Source organism: Glycine max, chromosome 12, assembly GCF_000004515.6.
Source record: "Glycine max cultivar Williams 82 chromosome 12, Glycine_max_v4.0, whole genome shotgun sequence".
In the NCBI taxonomy this organism is placed as follows: domain Eukaryota; kingdom Viridiplantae; phylum Streptophyta; class Magnoliopsida; order Fabales; family Fabaceae; genus Glycine; species Glycine max.
Window position 1 is genome coordinate 17,286,934 of NC_038248.2, and position 25,110 is coordinate 17,312,043.

Genomic DNA, 25,110 nt, shown 5'->3' on the forward strand with positions numbered 1-25,110 from the left:
TTGTTTTATTGAGGACTACAAACAAAGAATTTTTTTTATTAGAAAACAAACACAATAATTAGGTATTTATTAGTAATCAAAAGTATATTTTAGCTTAAAATGAATAATATAAAATCGTATTGCTTATGGATTTTCTCCATTTTGGTAGAGAGAACACCAAAAGAAGTGGAAGATGTGGATCTCTCATTGTGTAATCTGCAAGCAATTGATATTGCCTCAAATGACTTCTCAGAGGACATCAGCTTTGAGAAGGTGGTTTTGGACCTGTATATTAAGTAGTTAGTTTTGTCTTTCTACATTTACCTTTTGCTGCGAAGTATACTGGGTAATTCATTATTATTTGAGCATTATTATTACAAGAGAAAAGCAACAAGACAAGTAATAATATTCCACATAGCATTTAGTAACCAATTGTTGCGTTTAGGGATAAGAACAAATACTTGTTTATGAATATGGCCAACAGCTTCCTAGACTTCCTCAATTTTGGTATAGAATATCGAAAAAAAAAAGTTTATATTTGGTTGGACTAGAATTTTATTACTTCAATGATATATGAACATCATATTTAGCTTCTATATGTAATTGTTGACCGACATCTTTGCTTTGAATAAACCAGATGACAAAAGGTATTAGATTGACCTCAGCAGTTTCACATAATTCGTGGAGTTGCTCAGGGTTTCACGTATTGATGTGGGTTTATTCTCTGATTTTGATGAGGGTTTAGATTGACCTCAGCAGTTTCCACCGTAAAGGGCTTAGTGAAGTCTGGGAGAGCAAGCACCGGCGTCGTCGTGACTGCATTCTTGAGCCTCTGAAATGCGCTTTCTGCTTCCGGTGACCATACCAGCTCTGCCTTGGTTAATAGTTGAGAGAGTGGGCTAGCTATCGTCGCGTACCCCTTTATAAACCTGCAATAGAATCCTACTAACCCCAGGAAGCCACGCAAAGCTCGCGTTGTCCGTGGTTGAGGCCATGTTTGAATAGCTTGTATCTTCTCAGGCACGGGTTGAACGCCATCGCTGGACACGACGTGACCCAAGTAGTCTATTTGTTTCTGCGCAAATGAACACTTGGTGAATTTAAGAGTAAACTTGCCACTCTTCAATACCTGAAACGCGATTTCCAAGTGGTTTAGATGCTCATCCAAGCTGCGGCTGTAGATCAGTATATCATCGAAGAAGACAATGATATACTTTCGTAAGTGAGGCTGAAACAACCTGTTCATTGTTGCTTGGAACGATGATGGTGCATTACAAAGCCCGAAGGGCATTACACGGAATTCGTAATGCCCATGATGGTTGAGAAAGGCCGTTTTGCATATATCGGACTCTCTCATTAGGATCTGATGATAAACCTTGCATTAGGTTGAGCTTCGAAAACCAAACAGCGCCTCCTAGCTCGTCCAGAAGCTCATCCACCGTCGGAATGGGGAAACGATCACAAACTGTGATCGTGTTAAGCGCCCTGTAATCCACGCAGAAACGCCAAGTTCCATCGCGTTTCTTAACCAATAGTACTGGAGATGAAAACGGGCTCTAACAGTGTTGTATATGGCCTTGCCTGAGCATAGCTGTGACCTGGGTTTCTATTTCTTGCTTTTGAAAGTGTGGGTAACAATAGGGTTTCACGTTAACCGGGGCTAAGTGAGGAAGAAGGGTAATAGCGTGATCTGTTGGTCTCGACGGGGGTAAGGTTGATAATGGTTGGAAGAGAAAGGAGTGTTTGGTGAGGAGTCTTTGTATTGCTGATATCGGGTGGGGAATAGGTAGTGGCGTCTCCGCGAGAGATTCCATTTTAATATGAAAGAAAGTGTTGGTGTTACCTGTGTCAACCAGTCGTCGTAACTGAGAGGGTGAGATCATATGTAGGGACGTGTCACGATCTCCTATGAATTCAATCAACTGTCAGTTGTAGATGAACTTCATTGTAAGCGCAGTGTAGTCTGTTAGGACTGGTCCTAACGCCTTGAGCCATTGGACTCCCAATACAACATCAGCCCCTCGAATTGGCAGGACGTGGAAGTCTACCTGAAACTCATGCTTCTGGATTTTCACAAAAATATTTGTGCATACCTGGTTGCACTGCAATTCTCCACCATTACCAACTGTTACTCGTAGCGTGGAGGTCTCGTGTGGCCGTAATTGAAGAGAAGACACCAACTCCTATTGTAGGAAGTTGTGTGTACTTCCTCCATCTATCAGAATTTGAACTCGATGATCGTGGATCAGACCAGTGAGGCGCAAGGTTTCCGGTGCTCCTTGACCTGATAAAGCATGTAAACTAATCTATGCCGATGATGGTTCCTGCGGGGAAGGAGGTAACAGTGAAGGTCCGGGATCCATATCACGGTTATCGTCATCTTCTCCTATGACAAACAAGAATAAAGAGGATGCGCATTTATGTCCTCTCGAATATTTTTCGTCGCAATTGAAACATAAACCTTGTTCACGGCGGAGGGCGAGCTCAGCTGGTGTTAATCTTTTGAAAGGGATGGAGGCAGAGCGAGGTCTGCTCGCAGAGGGCAATAGTGATGATTCTTGTAGAGGTCCATTCAAGGGAGGTGAAGGGCGCGTGGTATTCATCCCCAGAGTTGACGAGGATGGAGGTTTACTCCCCTGCCGACGACTGTCGAGAAGCTTTTCTTCATGGAGACGTGCAAACGAAACTGCCTGGGCCAGTGAATGCGGTTGCATCACTTGTACCTCCCTTTGAATCGCAGGGCCAAGACCAGATATAAAGCAACTCAAGACAAACGGTGCCGGAAGTCCGATAACTCTGTTAACGAGAGCTTAAAATTCCGAGAGGTATGCCGATACCGTGGATCTCTGTGTTAGCTTGCACAAGACTCCTGTAGGATCTTCATAAGCTTAAGACGAGAACCTTGCGTGGATGGCATGTAGAAAGGATGACCACAAGGAGAGTTGGTCACTTCGATACATCCATTGGAACCATGCTAAAGTCGGGCCTTCCATATAGAAGGACGCTATCGTCAGGTGATCATGCTCCGGCATCGCGTGATACTCAAAGAACTGTGCCACCTTGAATATCCACCCTTCAGGATCTGATCCATCAAATCGCGGAACCTCCAACTTCAATCTATAAGCTGCGTTGGAGGTGGCCGCCGTTGAAGCAGCAACAAATGACGGAGGAGCATGGGAGTTGGCGTGAGAAGTTTCTAACTGGTTCATGCGACTGAGAAGTTCATCGAACTTCGAAGTCATGGACACGGAGAGCTTTGCGAATGCATCTTCCCAGCGCTCCATGCTGGTTTTCGAACGTGTAGCTTCAGCCATGGCGGAGAGGATTCAATGAAAGCACCAATGTTAGTGGTGACCTCCACGAACGTCCCTAGCTACGCGAGGAAGAAGAAGTAAGAGAGAGAGAGATTAAGGGAGAGAAACTATACGTATTATTCATCATGCTTTCATAAGCTCATTCCCAGCTTTTATACATTCCGTTAGTTGCGTAACAACCTAACAACCTAACGGCCTAACAGCTTTATTACACAAGTACCCCTCAACTTCTAGAGTATCCCAAGCACCATCCTTGCTTCTGCAAATCCTGCGAGAGCTTCTTAGACTTGAAGCTCGTAGTCCCTCAAGTAACTAGGGATGTTACTCCCTCTCCTGGGCCTTCCTGAAGCCATTCTCGGGCTTCCATCTCCATTGGGCCTTGAAGCTTGCGGTTCAGGATTGCTGTTCGTAACACCTTCCAACGGATTTACAGAGATATATAAGCATGGGCACATGCGTTCCTATTAGCTAAGAAACAGAATATAAATCCAAGAGCATCGTAACAGAAATCTAACAGTTCCCTTCCAGAATCTAGCTGAGTCACTCCATTCTAATTTGAACCATAACAAAAGTGCCTATTTGTAAGTTTCTAAATATATATCAATTACCATATTCTTATTATTTTACATATAGATTACTAACTTAAGCTAATGGGTTTTTGTAGTGGGTACATGGCACCTGAATAAGTTGTCGATGAGTTGTTTTAGGTAAAATTTGATGTCTTTAGCTTTGGCTTTTTATTGTTGGACGTAATACATGGCAAGAGAAATAAAACGTATTATTACATAGATACCGCTCTTAATCTTGTTGGTCAAGAAAGAACTTAAAACAATTTTCAATTTATGATGCCAAATATTATTTATGCCAAATTGAAGCATAACAAATAATTTTGATTTTGTGATACAGGAATGGAGAATGCGGAAAGCATACAGAGCTTTAGAATTGATTGACTCCAACATTGGGGACTCATACGTTGTATCAGAGGTATTCGGCTGCATGCATGTTAGTCTCTTGTGTGCGCAGCAGCACCCAGATCATAGGCCTACCATGGACTCTGATTTTAATGTTAGGAGTGAAATGGAATTGGTTGAGCCTAAAGAACCAGATTTCATTTCAGAAAATGTTTCAAGTGAATTGAGTTTGCGTACAAATCACACGTATCAGAGTTTAACCAGCCAAATGGCCATTTCCTTGTTAGATCCACGTTGAAAATCAGTTTGTGAAATAAATTAAGTAAATCATATATGACATGCACTTTATTATTCCTAACTTGAAAGGTGAGTGAGCTTGGTTCATAACAAGGAAATTCTATTACTTTAAGATGTATTGCTATATTTTATGAATTATTTTATACTTTATATGGCATGTACTGTATTACCCAAACAGACCCTTACTCCTTAACATTAATAAAAACTAAGGTCATGGAAGGTCTATTCTTCCAGTACTGTCGCACCATTAAGAGACTAACATAGAATTTGTGGCGATGGTCCTCCCATGTAGTAATGGACTGCGCTTGATGAATGGAGAGTGAAGCATCTACCATGACATGAATCAGTCTTTTTTTCCCAAGAAAAAAGATAATATCACTTTTAAAACCTTTTGTAACCAAATTTTTATACGTAACTATCCAAATACATCAAAACAACTGAACAGGTTTGAAACCAAAATCCTTTGGTACTATTTAATGTACTTGCAAGTCAAATTGTGCTTAAGCGTAATACATTCAAACGATTCAATAATTTTCACCGGCCATTTAACGCGGTAATGGTTAATTCTTCATTCGAAGACATATGATTAGGAATTGTGCTTAAATTTCCTTCATCTGAAAACCTCCTTGGAAAGAAACCAGGCTCTTTTGGCTCAATCAGGTCCGTCTCACTCCCTAACATTTGAATTACCAAGGTCATAGATGGCCTATCCTCTGGGTATTGTTGCACACACAAGAGACTAACATGGATGCATCGCAGTACTTCTGGAATGACACACGAGTCCTTTATGCTTGAGTCAATCAACTGTAAAACATTTTGCTCTTTCCAAAGTGTCCATGCCTGAGCATAAAGGAGGAAAGAAAGAGTTAATTATACATGTTTAAACTCAACATAGATAAACAATGAGTTATTTGAGCGCTTACATAACCAACAAGGTTAAGTGTCTGGTTTCCATGACAGAGAGCTCTATTTTTGTTACCACATATAATCTCCAACAACAAAATACCAAAGCTAAAAACGTCAGATTTGATTGAAAATAGCCCATCAACAGCATACTCTGGGGCCATGTATCCACTGGAAGAAAAATTAGAGAAAAAAAAATTCAGATCACACAAGTTGAATAAATAAATAAACTGATGAATGTGCTGCAGTATAGTTAGTCAAACACTCACTAAGTCCCAACAACTCTATTTGTGTTTCCTTCAGTTTGGTCTCCTCCAAAAGCTCTAGCCATTCCAAAATCTGATATTTTTGGATTTAACTTTTCATCAAGTAAAACGTTACTTGCTTTGAGATCTCTATGGATAATCCTTAATCGAGAATCTTGATGAAGATACAGAAGTCCTCGAGCTATTCCAAATATTATGTGGAAGCGTCGAGGCCAATCCAGAAATTTACCCTTTATTTTATCTGTGTTTTTACAAAGCAAGCTATTCATTCAATATAAGATATTCAAGATTAAAGAGCCGCTAATTGTGACTGGAATTAAAAAGCAAAACAAACAAACAAACATGCAAGTCCACTTAATCGAATTATGAAAGCATTCTTCATATTACGTACCAAAAATAAAGGAGTCTAGGCTTCCATTAACCATGTATTCATATACTAGTATTTTTTCTTGTCGTTTAATGCAAAAACCAAGAAGCTTTACAAGATTTCGGTGTTGAAGCTTTGCAATCAATTTTACTTCTGTTACGAACTCCGTTATTCCTTGCCCAGAACTGCTTGAAAGTCTCTTCACAGCAATTTGTTGTCCATCGGCTAATTTTCCCTGTGTGATTGGATTAATATGAGTAGATGTTTTCAAAGCAATTTCGTTTTTGTGATAGGTGCTTAAATTTTAAATTACCTTGTATACAGGTCCAAAACCACCATGTCCAATTTTACTATTTGACGAGAAATTGTAAGTGGCAGTAGTGATTGTTAGCAGATCAAACAATGGCAGATCCAGATCTTTTAGCTGTCTCTCGATGTTCTCTTTTGTCTTGAAGTTATCTGGACAGTGGAACAAATTACTTGAGCATTCAATGATATTATGATAAGTTAGAACGGGTTAGAACTAGTTTTAAATATAGAAATATACAATATTCAATTAGAGACGAAAACATCAAACATATTGTGTGAACTCAATTTCATTAATTTGTAGCGAGTTGAGACTCCTTTTATTAAACCCATGAGATTCATTGCAATGTTAAAATGCCACCTGGCCTTAAATTCTCCAACCCATATATATAGAAAGGAACTGTCATGACTTTAGTGGCAGGAATATGGGTGAACAGTTTACCAGCAATGCTCCTTCGGACTCTGTATATGACAAAAATGCAAAATGAAAGTATCCCACTGATTCCAGCAATTGTTGTAGCAATTATTATCTTCACGCTGTTGTGTCCATGTTCTTCTTGGTTGACTATGATCAAACATAAAAGCATGAAATTAATTCTCAGATCTAAACAATTATCTTGTATTTTGCTACAAAATAATTATGGAAGTATTGAGGAAAAAGATTTGTAATAAATTCTTTACTGGACTCCTTAGCAGGCATCCGGATATATAGATCTTGCTCGCCAGTTGGATACTGTCTGATGTCAATTAGATCGCCAAACCAAAGGACACAACCACTACCTCCTCCTCTTATGTCTGAATTAGCAAAGGCCATGCAAGAGCAATTATTCAAGCATTTAAGTCTGCATTCCTCTAAATTAATATTCTCATCCAGCCAAGTATATGTAGTATCTGGTACCTTAAGTCCTACATATTTAACAAAGTGATCCATGTAGTCGATTTCTTGGCAGCTTAATGGTTTAGGTCGGACACATCCTTGGCTCCAATCCATTGAGCTCCATTCTTGTGGTGACTTTGGTTTGAATCCTTCTAAACAATTGCAAGCAGGCGCGTCTGTAATCCTGCAATTCGCGTAGGCTCCACAGACTGCATACACATCACAGTAATCTCTTGGGGTAGTTTCATAAATCAGCAACTTTTGCCTGACCTCCGACCATACTTGGGTTCGGATGTCAGACATGGTTTCATTTATGTTGACTATCATGACGATAGAACTATTCTTGATGAGGCTAAACGAGTAGAACATCTCAACCTTATTGGAGGCGTAAATGAGATCATTTGTAGTGACATACTTGAACTCATACAGCGGATTTAGAGTTCGGTTTGATGATCCACTGAAATGAAGTCCATTCCATGGTCCAGTGCGGTAGTACTTGTGTGTTCCAATCATCAGATAAAACTCAGGATAATTATGGAGCATTAGACCCCAAGAGAAATCTCCAGCAGATGGATCATCAGGACTCTTCCAAGACGTTAGTTTGCGTTCCAGACCGGTTCTGAGGTCCCATCCCAACTTCATTCCGGGCAAAAGTGTATCTGAAGGATAGTCAAAGCTTTGCCACGAGTACGTTTCTGGATCTGTGTCTCCCTCATTTCTTACCACAAAATTTCCAGTGTCTAAGAGCTCTGCTACTGGATTCTGTGCTTGTTTTTTATAGTTAGTAGACCAAACAACGGAGTCATTTTGTCTGAGCTCAAGATTGCCTGTGGTGCTGAATGTTAAGATGCCTGAGGAATCATTGATAGGGTTTTCCCGGTTTGCAACCCAAACAGCTCTATCACTAGTAATATTTTTATACCAAATCCCCAGGTAACGCTTTGTGGATTTTCCCGGGCTGAAAAAACCAAGCTCAAAAACTCCACTGTTGGACACCAAGGTCTCACCGTCTGTGACATACTGTGACACACTGAGGGTAGCTGCCGAAATTTTGAGAGATGGAACGAGCATATAAGAAACAATAAAAATCAAGAAAGAAAAAATTTCCATTGGATACTACTGATACTGATTCAGCTAACCGTGTCATCATCTATAAGTGTGCACAATTCAAGATGAGCGGAGACTGTTCCTCGTTCCCATTTAGTCAAATGTACCTACATCAAGATTCTTATATTTTTATAAAAATTAATTTAGTTCTTAAACGAAAAAATATGTTAATTTAGTCGTTCCTAATTTTTTAAACTATGATAATTTTTTAAAAAAGAAAGACTAAATCTACATTTTTTTTAGATTTAAAGACATTTTATATAAAAAATAAAACTTTGATCACATTTGATTAAAAATATAAAGACTAAATTCGTATTTTTTTATAATTTAATTTATACTTGCAAAGTATCTTACCCATGGAAAAACACTATGTTACTGTCTTGATCAACCACATCAGCCATGTTTAAGTCAGTCAAAGTCAACACGTCGCGGGTGCTAAAATATTTTACTTTTCATAGCTTTTGTATGCTGAACGGGTCATTTTGCAATGTGTCATGTATAGATTGATTAGGTGCCGGACTTTATAATAACCTGTGATTTAAATTTTATTGCTAATGTGACAGTACGAATACAATGACATTAATTTTTAGTATATGATAGATGATAGAAATTAAAGTTTTTACTCCACGTAGTTGTACTTGTATATTCAAACTTCAAATTTTGCATTATTTTTTTAGTAAAATATGTTTATTATTTGATATATCTTAATAAAATTATTTTTCATTTGTGAGTGAATACATACTTATTAGAGTTATAGAAGGTAATTTGATAATAAATGAGCTCATATATGAAATAAGTTATATTTATTTAATAATAATTTATTAGTTGATCAATAATTTATATTTTTGTAATTATTTAAATTTAATATATGACAGGTCATCAGTAGTTACTCTGTCCAGCACGCCAACGCTGAAATTGGAGGTTGATTTGGACTTTGGTGAGTGGAAGAAAAAAACATGTGCATTTACTTTGGAATTGAGTCGTGTTATGAATATTGCAATGTGCGGTTTTGGGTTTTTGGTGACCTAGGATTTGAAGGTGTGAAAGAGAAAGGGAGGAGATGTTTTTTTCGTGATTTTAATTTTTAAAATAATATAAAATATTGATAATTTTTAGTCATCATTATTTTAAAATTAAAAAATTAACAAAACATTAATATTTTTAACAAAAAATTAGAAAAGAAAATCAAATTAAAATATTTTTGAAAATATTAAAAATCAAAATAAGACATTTTAAATTCAATGTAACAGAACAAAATACACCAAAATAAAATTAAACTTCAAAGAAATGATCGGATTTGTACCTCACTCCAGTCCCCCCTCCAAAAAAAAAAAAAAGAGTAAAATTGTGCGTGACAATTGTTTGGTATTAAGAGATGGGACATTGTGTTTTTGCTTCGTGATCCAGTGGCTATGAATTAAGCTTTATTAGGAACGGTTGATTGAGTGACAAAAAATAACAGATTTAAATAACTTAGAATTGGCATAAACAGTTGAGAAAAGTCCTGAAGAATTTAAAAGGAGTCAAGATACGGTAAGTGCAGTATGGATTATGGAAACTAAACGTAAATTTAACTAGGAATTTCAATTTGTTTTTGCATGATTGAAGAACATGGTGAAAGAACTCTATGCAAACATCCTATAGTTCTCAAAGATGATGTAGAAAAGTTTGCTTTAGATTGGAACCATAGAAGATAAGAGTTATTTTTAAACCACGGTTGAGAATATTACTCGTCTATCATTCTACTCATATCTAGGTGTTTAAGAAATGAACCCGAGAATTTTGACTAGTACACAAGTAGTGATATAACGTGGGTGGGTCTTACTTTTAAAAAATTAATAGAAAGTTTAAATATACAGGTACGGCAATGGAGTAAAGACTTTGATTGTCTATCAAATGCTCTACGAAAATAATGTCATTGTATTCCTACCGTCAACCCTAGAGAAAAGTTTAAATTATGCTGTACTATTACGTTAGATATGATTCCAATCAAACAGTAGAGAGATTCTACAAGATAGAGAAAATTGTCACTTGTCATGTGGTGATTGGCTAGAACATGGCTGATGTGGTGCTCCTTGTCATTAATTACACTGGCACTATGTTAGATTTGCACGTCATCTAGTGGTTGTGGTAATAAAATTTGAGGGATATATCAAAAGAAAAATCCAAACATATTTAAGGGATAAAAAAAATTGAAAGTATTTGAGGGACCACTTAAATGGCCCAACGGAATTTTAGGGACAAAATACAAAAAGTTCAAGAAAAATCATGACTCAATAAAAAAAAATTATTAGGAACCTAAGATAAAATTTGACAATTTTTCAACGAATAAAAATATATTAACTGAAAAAAAATTATATCAAAGAAAAATCATGTGTTGCTAAACGCGTGTGTAGGTTGACTAAGTGGGAAGGAACATCCTATAATATGCGTTTATGAAGTACGATTGACTTACCTGAAAATGTTTTTCGTCTTGATTATTGTTGGTTACATGTTTGTTCCTTCTCTAAAAATTTCCGCAGTTATCGTCAGCGTGTCACAGTCAATCAGTGACGACAAGACCTTAGAGTTCACCATAGGAATGTTTGATCTTGATTTTGTTTAATATTCTTTACCCCAGCATACATATAATCAAGAAAAATATATTAAAAATTTAGAATTTAATTAAACCAATTTTATTTAAATTACTTAATCCAATTCACATGATTAAAAGAATCACATTCATTTCACTATCAATTAAAACTTATTAATAATATTTTTGACTCAAAATAAAATCGTTCAAGTTTACAAAAGAACTCAAATTAAGTAATATAATAAATTAAAGTAAAATACATGTTTAGAACATCATGCAATTAAAACATAAACTCATGTCTTAATGTCACATTTTATCAGAGCATTGTGTCTCAATATCCTCTAACACGAGATTTTTTAAAGTCATTCACCCAGTAATCTGCTCCCATGAACACAAGATTCAAGATCATCATAAGATTCAAACACAAATAACACGTAAGGAGTGAGTTATCATATTTCTAAATAAAATACACATAAACAAACACAAGCAAAATACATTATAAATATATTTATCACATAACTTAACTTAATACAATTCACGTAAGGAGTGTGTTATTGTCACAGGATGTTCGAAAGAAGGCACGTGCCATTCAGAAAGAAAACACTACCCCTCACATGTTGTTTCATGGGGGATTTTGATTTTCAAGAAAAAAAGTTGATGGAGGAGAACCAAAAGAAACAATTGGAAGAAGCAGCCCAATCCAGGAGCACTAACATTGTTATTTATCCTCCATCTCCCATTAGATGACACATGAAGTGGATGATGACCCGCACAAAAAAATCAGGTTAAATGACGTTGGAGGCAGTATAGGAAATTACAGGTGTGATTGTAAGTGACTATCATTTGTTAGTGGTCAATTTTTATAATAATTGTTGGATGTGTAAACCAAATTTGTTTAATCTGTTGACTACAGGATTCCTTGGAAGAGCAGACCCTACAGGGAAGCTTTGTTGCCTAGGGACGTTAGGATGTACTAACAGTTGCTATTGGGCAACTAGAGCACCCTGGTTGTGTTCGTGATGCTAGAGTCGGTGTCACGATCAAAAACTACTTTGGACTAGCTTCAAGGGGCTCCCACACCTCTTCATCTATGGCTGCTAAAGATCTAGAGTAGCTGACACAAAAGATTAGAGACCAGCTAGAAGAGTCAATCACACAAAAAGTGACTTAACAATTAATGATATTCTTCAGCTAGATGCAGTCGCAGATACAATCACAGGAACTCGCACAACCTCTTGAGGCTGAGGTTAGTTATTCTGCCACTCGTGTTAGCACAAAGGAAAGTTGTGTCAATCCCTCAGGGCATGACCCAAAAATGGGAGACTCGGACAAATGTGAGTTGTATGTCAATGGCAGTCCTCCTCGACTTATTGCTCTTGGAAGAGTTTATGAAGGGTCGATGACTGCCCACAATGTTCCTTTGGGCGATGATCAAGTGAAGGTCAGCGTTAAGAAAGTTTGAGATGCTGATGCTTGCATTCCTATACCCATTCAAGAGGTTCGGTTAATGGGACAGACACTTAACAACTTCCTTGCTTGGTCGACACATCTTGTAAAGCCTTTTTCAGAATAGGTATTTCATTTTGTGTTTTTTTCATAATTACTAATAAAGGATTTGTTACAAAGCAAGTTTTGACTGTCATTCGCTTAATTTTTATTAATTATGTAGGATAAATAGGTAGTTAAAGGACTGTCGAAACCTGTAGATATGTAAAATCCTAACGTCGATCCCCTCTACCCGATGACATTGACCATCCCGCAACTTTTTCTCAAGCCGTTGCAGGTGTCGTGGGATTCTAGCGTGTTTGGGGATTATAATGATAACTTCCCATTGTACATAAAGCATGAAGAGTTTTTTGAAAAAGCTCACAATGGTCAATGTCTGAGCATCTTTGTTACACAATTAGGGATTATGTAAGTCACTTTACATTATTGTATATTACCTAACAAATTGTTTTATATTCGTGCATAATTTACTATATTTTAACAGGGACTGAGACAACTATACGAGCGGGAAATGCCGATGTGTATGGATTCCTCGAGCCATAGTTTGTACAAAGATATTGGCAATCACAATTTGAATTAGAAGAATATATTAAGAAATTAATGGATGTATAATTCATAAAGAGATGTGTACCTAGGAGCCTACTTGAATGGGTAAGTTAAATTGAACAAATCAATTTAAATCATGCATGCTTTATAATAACTTAATATTCTCCAATGCAGTGCACATTGGCAAATGGTCTCATTTTGGCTAAGGACAATGTTGTCATCTGTTTTGTTCCTTGCAGAATAGGCCCGACAACTACTTCAAATAAATTATTAATAGGTCAGTTGTATTTGGTAATACATTTAATTTATGATTACAATTTGACATCAATATTTTGATTGTATAATACGCATGCATGTTTCTTTTAATTAATCAGTTCTTTGTAGGGATTCAACGACAGTTAATGAAGTATATCCAAGGTTACTACGAGATGGATTGTAGTTAAAGTAAGTAATTTATTCAACGACAATCAAGGATGTAAATCCAAGGTTATTGCTATAAGGATTGTAGTTACAGTAAGTCATTTACATAATGTTTCATGTCTAAAAAATTAAATTTTATTATGCTTCTTTAACTTTGAATATCTAATTATCCTATTCAATTTAGTATAATAAGCAAAAAGGAAATACTGAGTGCGGGTGCTACGTAATGCATTGGGAGTCAACAATAGTCCTAGGAGGTTTCAAGGATAAATGGAAAACGGTAATTGTTTACTTCAAAACTAATTTAGTTTCTTACAATTGTTATTATTTACATTTATATATTAACTTATGTTTTATTATATCATGCAATATTTTACTGGTTAAAGATCATTGGAACCAGAGAAAAGGAAGACAATTCACATTAAATGGACAATATATTATCAAGTGAAAATCAAACACTAGGAGTTTAAGTAATTTTAGAATTGTAGAGTAGTTATTATGTTAATTTACATTATGTTACAAATGATTTTATATATTGACTTTTATTTTTCTTATAATTCAGTGTCAATATTCAATTATATATTATGAACAAAATTTAAATTGCTTCATAAAAATTGTATGGTCTGGTTCTACTTTTCAATTTGCAGGTCAATCAAGATAATTACAAAAATAGACAGAATATTAAAAAAAATATAAAAAATAACATTTTAGAAAAATTGATGTTGTCCGTCAAACACAACATTGGTTTGTTGGAAAACTGATGTTTTTGGGGGCTTCTATTTACAAATAAAACCCCCAAAATTTTTACCTTAATGCCATCATCACCAATTTAATGGAAAAAACCAAATTAATTTATTTTTTTTTTGGAATTTGAGGATTAAATTTAACCTTTTAATAATTCGGGAACAAAATTGATAATTAAATCCTATAAAAAACTCAGCAATTTCAAATCATATAACAATCTATAATTACACGAGAATATATAATGAAAAACAAACTTTATATTTTAATCATAATAGATGGTTGCATATATATATATATATATATAAACATTTCAAATGAAAACACAGTTAATCGTCATTTTTTTTATATAATCAACACATAATAATGAATATATAACAAATAGCATCTTTGTACATATAATTGAATATATAATATTAACTTCTCTTGCCTAGTCTAGGACTGTGTTTGTTTATATAAACTTTTTATTATACAAATTAAAATTAAAATATGTTTTTGGTACTTCATATATTAATGAATTTTATGTTTATTTTCTAATAAATTTGTTTTTTTCATGATAAAATGGACTAATAACAAATTAACTAAAACAATAATTTTGTTTTTGTTTTTTGATATTTTTTTAATCCCTATTAAATGAACTGATTTTGTTTTGGATCTCTAATAAAATAATTTTATTTTTGGTCCCCGAATACATGGACTAATAACAAATGAATAAAATTTATTAGAGAGAAAAAATAAAATTTACTAATTTATGATGTAATAAAAAAATCAAGTATAAAAAATAAAATTGTTGTTTTACTAGGGACTATACACAAAGAAATTTTTTTATTAAAAAACAAACACAATAATCAGGTATTTATTAGGGGTCAAAATTATATTTTAACTTAAAATGAATAATATAAAATCATATTGCTTATGGATTTTCTCCATTTTGGTAGAGAGAACACCAGAAGAAGTGGAAGATCTGGATCTCTCGTTGTGTAATCTGCAAGCAATTGATATTGCCTCAAATGACTTCTCAGAGGACATTAGCTTGGAGAAGGTGGTTTTGGACCTGTATATTAGGTAGTTAGTTTTGTCTTTCTACGTTTACCTTTTGCTGCGAAGTATATTGGGTAATTCATTACTATTTGAGTATTATTATTACAAGAGAAAAGCAACAAGACAAGTAATAATATTCTGCATAGCATTTAGTAACCAATAGATACAGGGAAAATTTGCTGATGGATAACAAATAGCTGTGAAGAGACTTTCAGGCTTCTCGGGTCAAGGAAGGACTGAGTTCATAAATGAAGTAAAACTAATTGCAAAACCGAAATCTTGTAAAGCTTCTTGGTTGTTGCGTTCAGGGATAAGAACAAATACTTGTTTATGAATATGGCCAACAGCTGCCTAGACTTCCTCAATTTTGGTATTGAATATCGAAAACAAAAGTTTATATTTGGTTGGACTAGAATTTTATTACTTCAATGATATATGAACATCATATTTAGCTTCTATATGTAATTGTTGACCGACATCTTTGCTTTGAATAAACCAGATGACAAAAGGTAAATTATTAGATTGACCTCAGCAGTTTCACATAATTCGTGGAGTTGCTCAGGGGTTCACGTATTGATGTGGGTTTATTCTCTGATTTTGAGGACAGAGGGCCTCCTAAAGAAAAGGGAAACAAGAGGCGAATAATAGACTTAATTTCTCATTACCCTTCCAACGGATTTACAGAGATATATAAGCATCGGCACTTGCGTTCCTATCAGCTAAGAAACAGAATATAAATCCAAGAGCATCGTAACAGAAATCTAACAGTTCCCTTCCAGAATCTAGCTGAGTCACTCCATTCTAATTTGAACCATAACAAAAGTGCCTATTTGTAAGTTTCTAAATATATATCAATTACCATATTATTATTATTTTACATATAGATTACTAACTTAAGCTAATGTTGTAGTGGGTACATGGCACCAGAATAAGTTGTCGACGAGTTGTTTTAGGTGAAATTTGATGTCTTTAGCTTTGGCTTTTTATTGTTGGACGTAATACGTGGCAAGAGAAATATTATTTATGCCAAATTGAAGCATAACAAATAATTTTGATTTTGTGATTCAGGCATGGAGAATGTGGAAAGCGTACAGAGCTTTAGAATTGATTGACTCCAACTTGGGGGACTCATACGTTGTATCAGAGGTATTCGGCTGCATGCATGTTAGTCTCTTGTGTGCGCAGCAGCACCCAGATCATAGGCCTACCATGGACTCTGATTTTAATGTTAGGAGGGAAATGGAATTGGTTGAGCCTAAAGAACCAGATTTCATTTCAGAAAATGTTTCAAGTGGATTGGGTTTGCGTACAAAACACACGTATCAGAGTTTAACCAGCCAAATGGCCATTTCCTTATTAGATAAACGTTGAAAATCAGTTTGTGAAATAAATTAAGTAAATCATATATGGCATGCACTTTATTATTCCTAACTTGAAAGGTGAGTGAGCTTGGTTCATAACAAGGAAATTCTATTACTTTAAGATGTATTGCTATATTTTATGAATTATTTTATACTTTATATGGCATGTACTGTATTACCCAAACAGACCCTTACTCCTTAACATTAATAAAAACTAAGGTCATGGAAGGTCTATTCTTTCAGTACTGTCCCACCATTAAGAGACTAACATAGAATTTGTGGCGAAGGTCCTCCCATGTAGTAATGGACTCCGCTTGAAGAATGCAGAGTGAAGCATCTACCACGACATGAATCAGTCTTTTTCCCAAGAAAAAAGATAATATCACTTTTAAAACCTTTTGTGACCAAATTTTTATACGTAACTATCCAAATTCATCAAAACAACTGAACAGGTTTGAAACCAAAATCCTTTGGTACTATTTAATGTACTTGCAAGGCAAATTGAGCTTAAGTGTAATATATTCAAACGATTCAATAATTTTCACCGGCCATTTAACGAGGTAATGGTTAATTCTTCATTCGAAGACATATGATTTGGAATTGTGCTTAAATTTCCTTCATCTGAAATCCTCCTTGGAAAGAAACCAGGCTCTTTTGGCTCCATCAGTTCCGTCTCACTCCCTAACATTTGAATTACGAAGGTCATAGATGGCCTATCCTCTGGGTATTGTTGCACACACAAGAGACTAACATGGATGCATCGCAGTACTTCTGGAATGACACACGAATCCTTTATGCTTGAGTCAATCAACAGTAAAACATTTTGCTCTTTCCAAAGTGTCCATGCCTGAGCATAAAGGAGGAAAGAAAGAGTTAATTATACATGTTTAAACTCAACATAGATAAACAATGAGTTATTTGAGCGCTTACATAACCAACAAGGTTAAGTGTCTGGTTTCCATGACAGAGAGCTCTATTTTTGTTACCACATATAATCTCCAACAACATAATACCAAAGCTAAAAACGTCAGATTTGATTGAAAATAGCCCATCAACAGCATACTCTGGGGCCATGTATCCACTGGAAGAAAAATTAGAGAAAAAAAATTCAGATCACACAATTTGAATAAATAAATATTGATGAATGTGCTGCAGTATAGTTAGTCAAACACTCACTAAGTCCCAACAACTCTATTTGTGTTTCCTTCAGTTTGGTCTCCTCCAAAAGCTCTAGCCATTCCAAAATCTGATATTTTTGGATTTAACTTTTCATCAAGTAAAACGTTACTTGCTTTGAGATCTCTATGGATAATCCTTAATCGAGAATCTTGATGAAGATACAGAAGTCCTCGAGCTATTCCAAATATTATGTGGAAGCGTCGAGGCCAATCCAGAAATTTACCCTTTATTTTATCTGTGATTTTACAAAGCAAGCTATTCATTCAATATAAGATATTCAAGATTAAAGAGCCGCTAATTGTGACTGGAATTAAAAAGCAAAACAAACAAACAAACATGCAAGTCCACTTAATCGAATTATGAAAGCATTCTTCATATTACGTACCAAAAATAAAGGAGTCTAGGCTTCCATTAACCATGTATTCATATACTAGTATTTTTTCTTGTCGTTTAATGCAAAAACCAAGAAGCTTTACAAGATTTCGGTGTTGAAGCTTTGCAATCAATTTTACTTCTGTTACGAACTCCGTTATTCCTTGCCCAGAACTGCTTGAAAGTCTCTTCACAGCAATTTCTTGTCCATCGGCCAATTTTCCCTGTGTGATTGGATTAATATGAGTAGATGTTTTCAAAGCAATTTCGTTTTTGTGATAGGTGCTTAAATTTTAAATTACCTTGTATACAGGTCCAAAAGCACCATGTCCAATTTTACTATTTGACGAGAAATTGTAAGTGGCAGTAGTGATTGTCAGCAGATCAAACAATGGCAGATCCAGATCTTTTAGCTGTCTCTCGATGTTCTCTTTTGTCTTGAACTTATCTGGACAGCGGAACAAATTACTTGAGCATTCAATGATATTATGATAAGTTAGAACGGGTTAGAACTGGTTTTAAATATAGAAATATACAATATTCAATTAGAGACGAAAACATCAAACATATTGTGTGAACTCAATTTCATTAATTTGTAGCGAGTTCAGACTCCTTTTATTCAACCCATGAGATTCATTGCAATGTTAAAATGCCACCTGGCCTTAAATTCTCCAACCCATATATATAAAGGAACTGCCATGACTTTAGTGGCAGGAATATGGGTGAACAGTTTACCAGCAATGCTCCTTCGGACTCTGTATATGACAAAAATGCAAAATGAAAGTATCCCACTGATTCCAGCAATTGTTGTAGCAATTATTATCTTCACGCTGTTGTGTCCATGTTCTTGTTGGTTGACTATGATCAAACATAAAAGCATGAAATTAATTCTCAGATTTAAACAATTATCTTGTATTTTGCTACAAAATAATTATGGAAGTATTGAGGAAAAAGATTTGTAATAAATTCTTTACTGGACTCCATAGCAGGCATCCGGATATATAGATCTTGCTCGCCAGTTGGATACTGTCTGATGTCAATTAGATCGCCAAACCAAAGGACACAACCACTACCTCCTCCTCTTATGTCTGAATTAGAAAAGGCCATGCAAGAGCAATTATTGAAGCATTTAATTCTGCATTCCTCTAAATTAATATTCTCATCCAGCCAAGTATATGTAGTATCTGGTACCTTAAGTCCTACATATTTAACAAAGTGATCCATGTAGTCGATTTCTTCGCAGCTTAATGGTTTAGGTCGGACACATCCTTGACTCCAATCCATTGAGGGGATCCATTCTTGTGGTGGCTTTGGTTTGAATCCTTTTAAACATTGGCAAACAGGTGGTTCTGTAATCCTGCAATTTGCGTTGGGTCCACAGACGGCATACACATCACAGTAATCTCCTGGGGTAGTTTCATAAATCACCCATATTTGCCCGTCCTCCGACCATACTTGGGTTTGGATTTGAGATAGGGTTTCATTTATGTTGACTATCATGACGATAGAACTATTCTTGAGGCTAAACGAGTAGAACATCTCAACCTTATTGGAGGCGTAAATGAGATCATTTGTAGTGACATACTTGAACTCATACAGCGGATTTAGAGTTCGGTTTGATGATCCACTGAAATGAAGTCCATTCCATGGTCCAGTGCGGTAGTACTTGTGTGTTCCAATCATCAGATAAAACTCAGGATAATTATGGAGCATTAGACCCCAAGAGAAATCTCCAGCAGATGGATCATCAGGACTCTTCCAAGACGTTAGTTTGCGTTCCAGACCGGTTCTGAGGTCCCATCCCAACTTCATTCCGGGCAAAAGTGTATCTGAAGGATAGTCAAAGCTTTGCCACGAGTACGTTTCTGGATCTGTGTCTCCCTCATTTCTTACCACAAAATTTCCAGTGTCTAAGAGCTCTGCTACTGGATTCTGTGCTTGTTTTTTATAGTTAGTAGACCAAACAACGGAGTCATTTTGTCTGAGCTCAAGATTGCCTGTGGTGCTGAATGTTAAGATGCCTGAGGAATCATTGATAGGGTTTTCCCGGTTTGCAACCCAAACAGCTCTATCACTAGTAATATTTTTATACCAAATCCCCAGGTAACGCTTTGTGGATTTTCCCGGGCTGAAAAAACCAAGCTCAAAAACTCCACTGTTGGACACCAAGGTCTCACCGTCTGTGACATACTGTGACACATCGAGGGTAGCTGCGGAAATTTTGAGAGATGGAACGAGCATATAAGAAACAATAAAAATCACGACAGAAAAAATTTCCATTGGATACTACTGATACTGATTCAGCTAACCGTGCCATTATCTATAAGCGCGCACAATACAAGATGAGCCGAGACTGTTCCTCGTTTCCACTTAGTCAAATGTACCTACGTCAAGATTCTTATATTTTAAATAAATTAATTTAGTTCGTAAACTAAAAAATATGTTAATTTAGTCGGTCCTAATTTTGTAAACTATGATATTTTTTTTAAAAAAAGAAGACTAAATCTACATTTTTTTTAGATTTAAAGACTCATTTTATAAAGAAAAATAAAAACTTTGATCACATTTGATTAAAGATATGAAGACTAAATACGCATTTTTTAATAATTTTATTTATACATGCAAAGTAGCTTACCCATGGAAAAAAATCATTTTACTGTCTTCATGTTTAAGTCAGTCAACACATCACGGGTGCTAAAATATTTTACTTTTCATAGCTTTTGTATATATGCTGAACGGGGCTATTTTGCAACGTGTCATGTATAGATTGATTAGGATCGTGCCTGACTTTATAATAACCTATGATTTATAATTTATAGCTTATCTGACAGTACGAATACAGTGACATTAATTTTTAGTATATGATAGATGATAGAAATCAAAGTCTTTACTCCATTTAGTTGTACTTGTATATTCAAATTTCAAACTTTGTATTATTTTTTTGTTAATATGTTTGTCTTCTTTGACGTATTTTAACAAAATTATATTTTTTTTAGTGAACGCATACTTATTAGAATCGTAGAACGTGATTTAATAATAAATGAGTTCGTTTAGGAAGTAGGTTTTGTTCATTTAACATTAACATATTAGTCCATTAATAATCATTAATAATGTACACTATTGTAATCATCAAAATCTAAGATATATATAACAGGTTACCAGTGATCAATAAACCGCCTAGACTTAACAACAGAAAGCACGGAAAGCATGCCAAGGCTGAAATTCGAGGTTGATTTGGACTTTGGTGAGTGGAAGAAAAAACATGTGCATTTACTTTGGAGTTTAGTTGTGTTCTGGTTGATGCGTGGTACTGTTTTGGGTTCTTGGTGACCTGAGGATTTGAAGGTGTTGAAGAGAAAGGGAGATGTTTTTTTTCCAGTGGTTTTTAATTTTAACAATAAAATAAAAATAATGATAATTTTTAGCAGTTAATATTTTAAATTGATTATTTTAAAATAAAAAAATTAACAGAACACTAATATTTTTAACCAAAAATTAACAAAAAAGATCAAATTAAAATATTTTTTAAACATAAAAAAATGAGGCATTATAAATTTAATGTACCAAAACAAAATAATAATAAAACATCATATATCAAACCTTAAATAAATGATCAGATTTGTACCTCACCCCAGTCCCTCTCCAAGAAAAAAAACGTGCCAGTAGTTTGGTTTTAAGAGATGGGGACATTGTGTTTTTTCTTCGTGATCCAGTGGCTATGAATTAAACTTCATTAGGAACCGTTGATTGAGTGAGCAAAAAAGATCGAACAGATTTAAATAACTTAGAATTGCAAGTGCAGTATGGATTATGGAAACTAAACGTAAATTTAACTAGGAACTTCATTTTGTTTTTGCATGATCGAAGAACATGGTGAAAGAACTTTATGCAATCATCCTATAGTTCTCAAAGATGATGTAGAAAAGTTTGCTTTAGATTGGAACTACAGAAGGTAATAGTTATTTTTAAACCACGGTTGAAAATACTTGTCTATCATTCTACTCATATCTTGGTGTTTTAGCAATGAACCCGAGAATTTTGACAAGTCCACAAGTAGTGATATAACGTGGGTGGGTCTTACTTTTAAAAAATTAATAGAAACTTTGAATATACAAGTACAGCAATGGAGTAAAGACTTTAATTGTCTATCAAATGCTACGAAAATAATGTCATTGTATTCCTACCGTCAACCTAGAGAAAATTTTAAATTCTGCTGTTCTATTACGTCCGATATAACTCCAATCAAACAGTAGTGAGAGATTCTACAAAATAGTGAAAATTTTGTCACCAGTCAAGTAGTGATTGGCTGGAACATGGCTGATGTGGTGCTCCTTGTCATTACACTGGCACTATGTTAAATTTGCACGTCATCTAGTGGTTGTGGTAATAAAATTTGAGGGATCAAAAGAAAAATCCAAACATATTTAAGGGATAAAAAGTTTTGAAAGTATTTGGGGGACCACTTAAACGACCCAACGGAATTTTAGGAACAAATTACAAAAAATTCAAGAAAAATCATGACTCAATACAAAAGTTATTAGGAACCTAAAGCAAAATTATACAATTTTTGAACGACTAAAATTATATTAACTGAAAAAAAAAAATATACCAAAGAAAAATCATGTGTTACTAAACGCGTGTGTGGGTTGACTAAGTGCGAAGGAACATCTTGTATTATGCGTTTATGAAGTATGATACACTTGGCTGAATCCATATTATCTGTGTCCAAATAACCTGTCATTCAATGGGAAATTTTTCGTCTAGATTATTGTTGGTTACATGTTTGTTCCTTCTCTAAAAATTTCCGCAGCTATCCTCCATGTGTAATAGTCTATCAGTGACGGCAAGACCTTAGAGTCCACCACTGGAGTGATTGAGCTTGGTTTCTTCATCCCTGGAAATTCCAACAAACGTTACCTGGGGATTTGGTATAAAAATATTCCTACTGATAGAGTTGTTTGGGTTGCAAACGGCGCAAACCCGATCAACGATTCCTCAGGCATCTTAAACATTCCCCAGGACATGAAATCTTGAACTCAGACAAAATGATTCTGTGGTTTAATTTGGTCAACAAGCAATAAAAAAACAAGCACAAAATCCAGTGGCAGAGCTCTTGGACAATGGCAATTTTGTGGTAAGAAATGAGGAAGAAACAGACCCAGATGCGTACGTGTGGCAAAGCTTTGACTATCCTTCTGATACACTTTTGACAGGGATGAAGTTGGGATGGGACCTCCGAACCGGTATGGAACAGAAAATAACGTCTTGGAGGAGTCCAGATAATCCATCCCCAGGAGATTTTTCTTGGGATCTGATGCTCTACAATTATCCAGAGTTTTATCTGATGAACGGAACACAAAAGTTCTACCGCATCGGACCATGGAATGAACTTCATTTTAGTGGCGTATCAAATCAAAACTCAAATTGGTTATACGAATTGAAGCACGTTTCCAATAAGGATGACATGTTCTACTCGTATACCCTCAAGAATAATTCAGAACCGTGAGAATCAAAATAATCAATTCCAGTTTCCGAAACCATGAATGGAAGAGGACAAACCAAATTGGAAAGATTTATATAACTACCCCGGGTGACTACTGTGATATTTATGGGCTATGTGGAGCCTACGGTAATTGTAGCATTACAGACTCTAGAGTATGCCAATGTTTAAAAGGATTCAATCCAAAGTCACCACAAGAATCAAGTCAAGGATGCGTCCGCAATAAACCGTTAACCTGCAAAGACAACTACAAAGATGGGTTATGCAGACCTGAAAATACCAGATACTACACAAACTTGGCTGGATGAGAATATTGATTAAGATGAATGCAGAATAAATTGCTTGATTAATTTCTCTTCATGGCTTATACCAATTCATACATAAAAGGAGGTAGTGGATGTGTTTTTTGGTTTGTTGAACTAATTGACATGAAAGAGTTTCAAACTGGCGGGCAAAGATCTTTTATTAATCTTTTTCCTTAATACTTCTGTAACCCTTACTATTTTGGAAAACCCAAGACCATTCTTTAAATCGGAGATTAAATTTCATGTTTATTGTTTGTTTGATCTACATCAACAATGAAGAGGCTCTACACAACAAAAGCGTGACGATCGATAATAACGGCCACCACAGTTGCTGCAAGTACTGGGATACTTTTGTTATGCATTTTTGTCGTATACAGAGTCCAAAGGATAATTGCTGGTAAATTACTCAACCATGGTATTTTTGTCACTAAAATCATGGCAGCTCTTCTCTATATATATCTCTTTTATATATTGAAAATTGGAAATACTTCAATACTGTGAAGCACTCTTATAGTGTAGTCTACCTAAACAGCAAAATTGAATCCCAATGGCTTTTTAACATTCTCATGGATTTAATGATCCGAGTTTCAACTCCCTAGATATTAAATAAATTGAGTTCACACAATCTATTTTCTATCTCCTTCTATGATAGAATATTGCATATTAATACATTTAAATCACTTCCAATCCGTTCTTATGTTTTTTTTTTTTTTGTAACAATCCCTTTTAATGTTTTTGAGATATTCTGTAGGAGTGCAGAACGGGAAGGGTAGAAACATATCATCCATAATAAGCCATAAAAAGTGAATACGTACGAGAGCAGTTTGAGGAAAAACTATGGTCATGGTAGGCCTATTCTCCGGGAATTGTCTTACCAAAAAAAGACTAACATAAAATTTCTGACTAAGGTCGTCCCACACATAGTGATAAAGTTTGTAGAGAAAGGAATCTACAACGGCATATATTGGCTTTTTTCCCTAGAAAGAAAAATAGCATCACATTTTAAACAGATTAATTTTTTTATATGCCATTATGTAAAAAATCCGCACCACTTAACAGATTTTGAAACCAGGCAAGGTGTGTCGGTGCAATATGTTCAATTGACTCTAATTTTCACCGACCCTTTAATGAGGTAATCGCTAATTCATTATTTGAAGTCATTTGATTTGGATTTGTGCTTAAATTTCCTTCATCCCAAATTCTCCTTAGAAAGAAACCAGGTTCTTTTGTCTCAACCGGT

General features: G+C 35.2%; 2 protein-coding genes and 1 pseudogene across 2 annotated transcripts; 1 reads left to right on the forward strand and 2 right to left on the reverse strand.

Moving 5' to 3' along the window:
• Positions 1-670: 670 nt before the first annotated feature.
• On the reverse strand, positions 671-1,225 carry LOC106795294 (uncharacterized mitochondrial protein AtMg00860-like). Its single transcript, XM_014764715.1, has one exon. It carries the CDS (start codon positions 1,223-1,225, stop codon positions 671-673), a length of 555 nt encoding a protein of 184 aa, XP_014620201.1.
• A 3,335-nt stretch (positions 1,226-4,560) lies between these two features.
• On the reverse strand, positions 4,561-20,422 carry LOC100812007 (uncharacterized). The gene is made up of 15 exons (XM_006593085.4): positions 19,040-20,422; positions 18,801-18,923; positions 18,368-18,513; positions 18,079-18,289; positions 17,691-17,928; positions 17,445-17,595; positions 17,060-17,361; positions 16,784-16,871; positions 7,025-8,336; positions 6,786-6,908; positions 6,351-6,496; positions 6,062-6,272; positions 5,674-5,911; positions 5,425-5,575; positions 4,561-5,341 (listed from the first exon to the last, which is right to left on the reverse strand). Exons 1-15 carry the CDS (start codon positions 20,343-20,345, stop codon positions 5,036-5,038), a joined length of 5,052 nt encoding a protein of 1,683 aa, XP_006593148.3. The 5' UTR covers positions 20,346-20,422; the 3' UTR covers positions 4,561-5,035.
• A 1,956-nt stretch (positions 20,423-22,378) lies between these two features.
• On the forward strand, positions 22,379-24,413 carry LOC102662307 (G-type lectin S-receptor-like serine/threonine-protein kinase At4g27290; annotated as a pseudogene).
• Positions 24,414-25,110: the final 697 nt, after the last annotated feature.

Excerpts from the sequence above, each read along its gene's own strand:
- LOC106795294 (XM_014764715.1), bottom strand. The coding sequence starts at position 1,225 with ATGAACAGGTTGTTTCAGCCTCACTTACGAAAGTATATCATTGTCTTC.
- LOC100812007 (XM_006593085.4), bottom strand. The coding sequence starts at position 20,345 with ATGGAAATTTTTTCTGTCGTGATTTTTATTGTTTCTTATATGCTCGTT. Across the intron at positions 18,924-19,039 it reads GATGCCTGCTATGGAGTCCA|TCAACCAACAAGAACATGGA; the intron begins GTAAAGAATTTA and ends GTTTGATCATAG. Across the intron at positions 17,929-18,078 it reads CCTAGACTCCTTTATTTTTG|ATAAAATAAAGGGTAAATTT; the intron begins GTACGTAATATG and ends GTAAAATCACAG.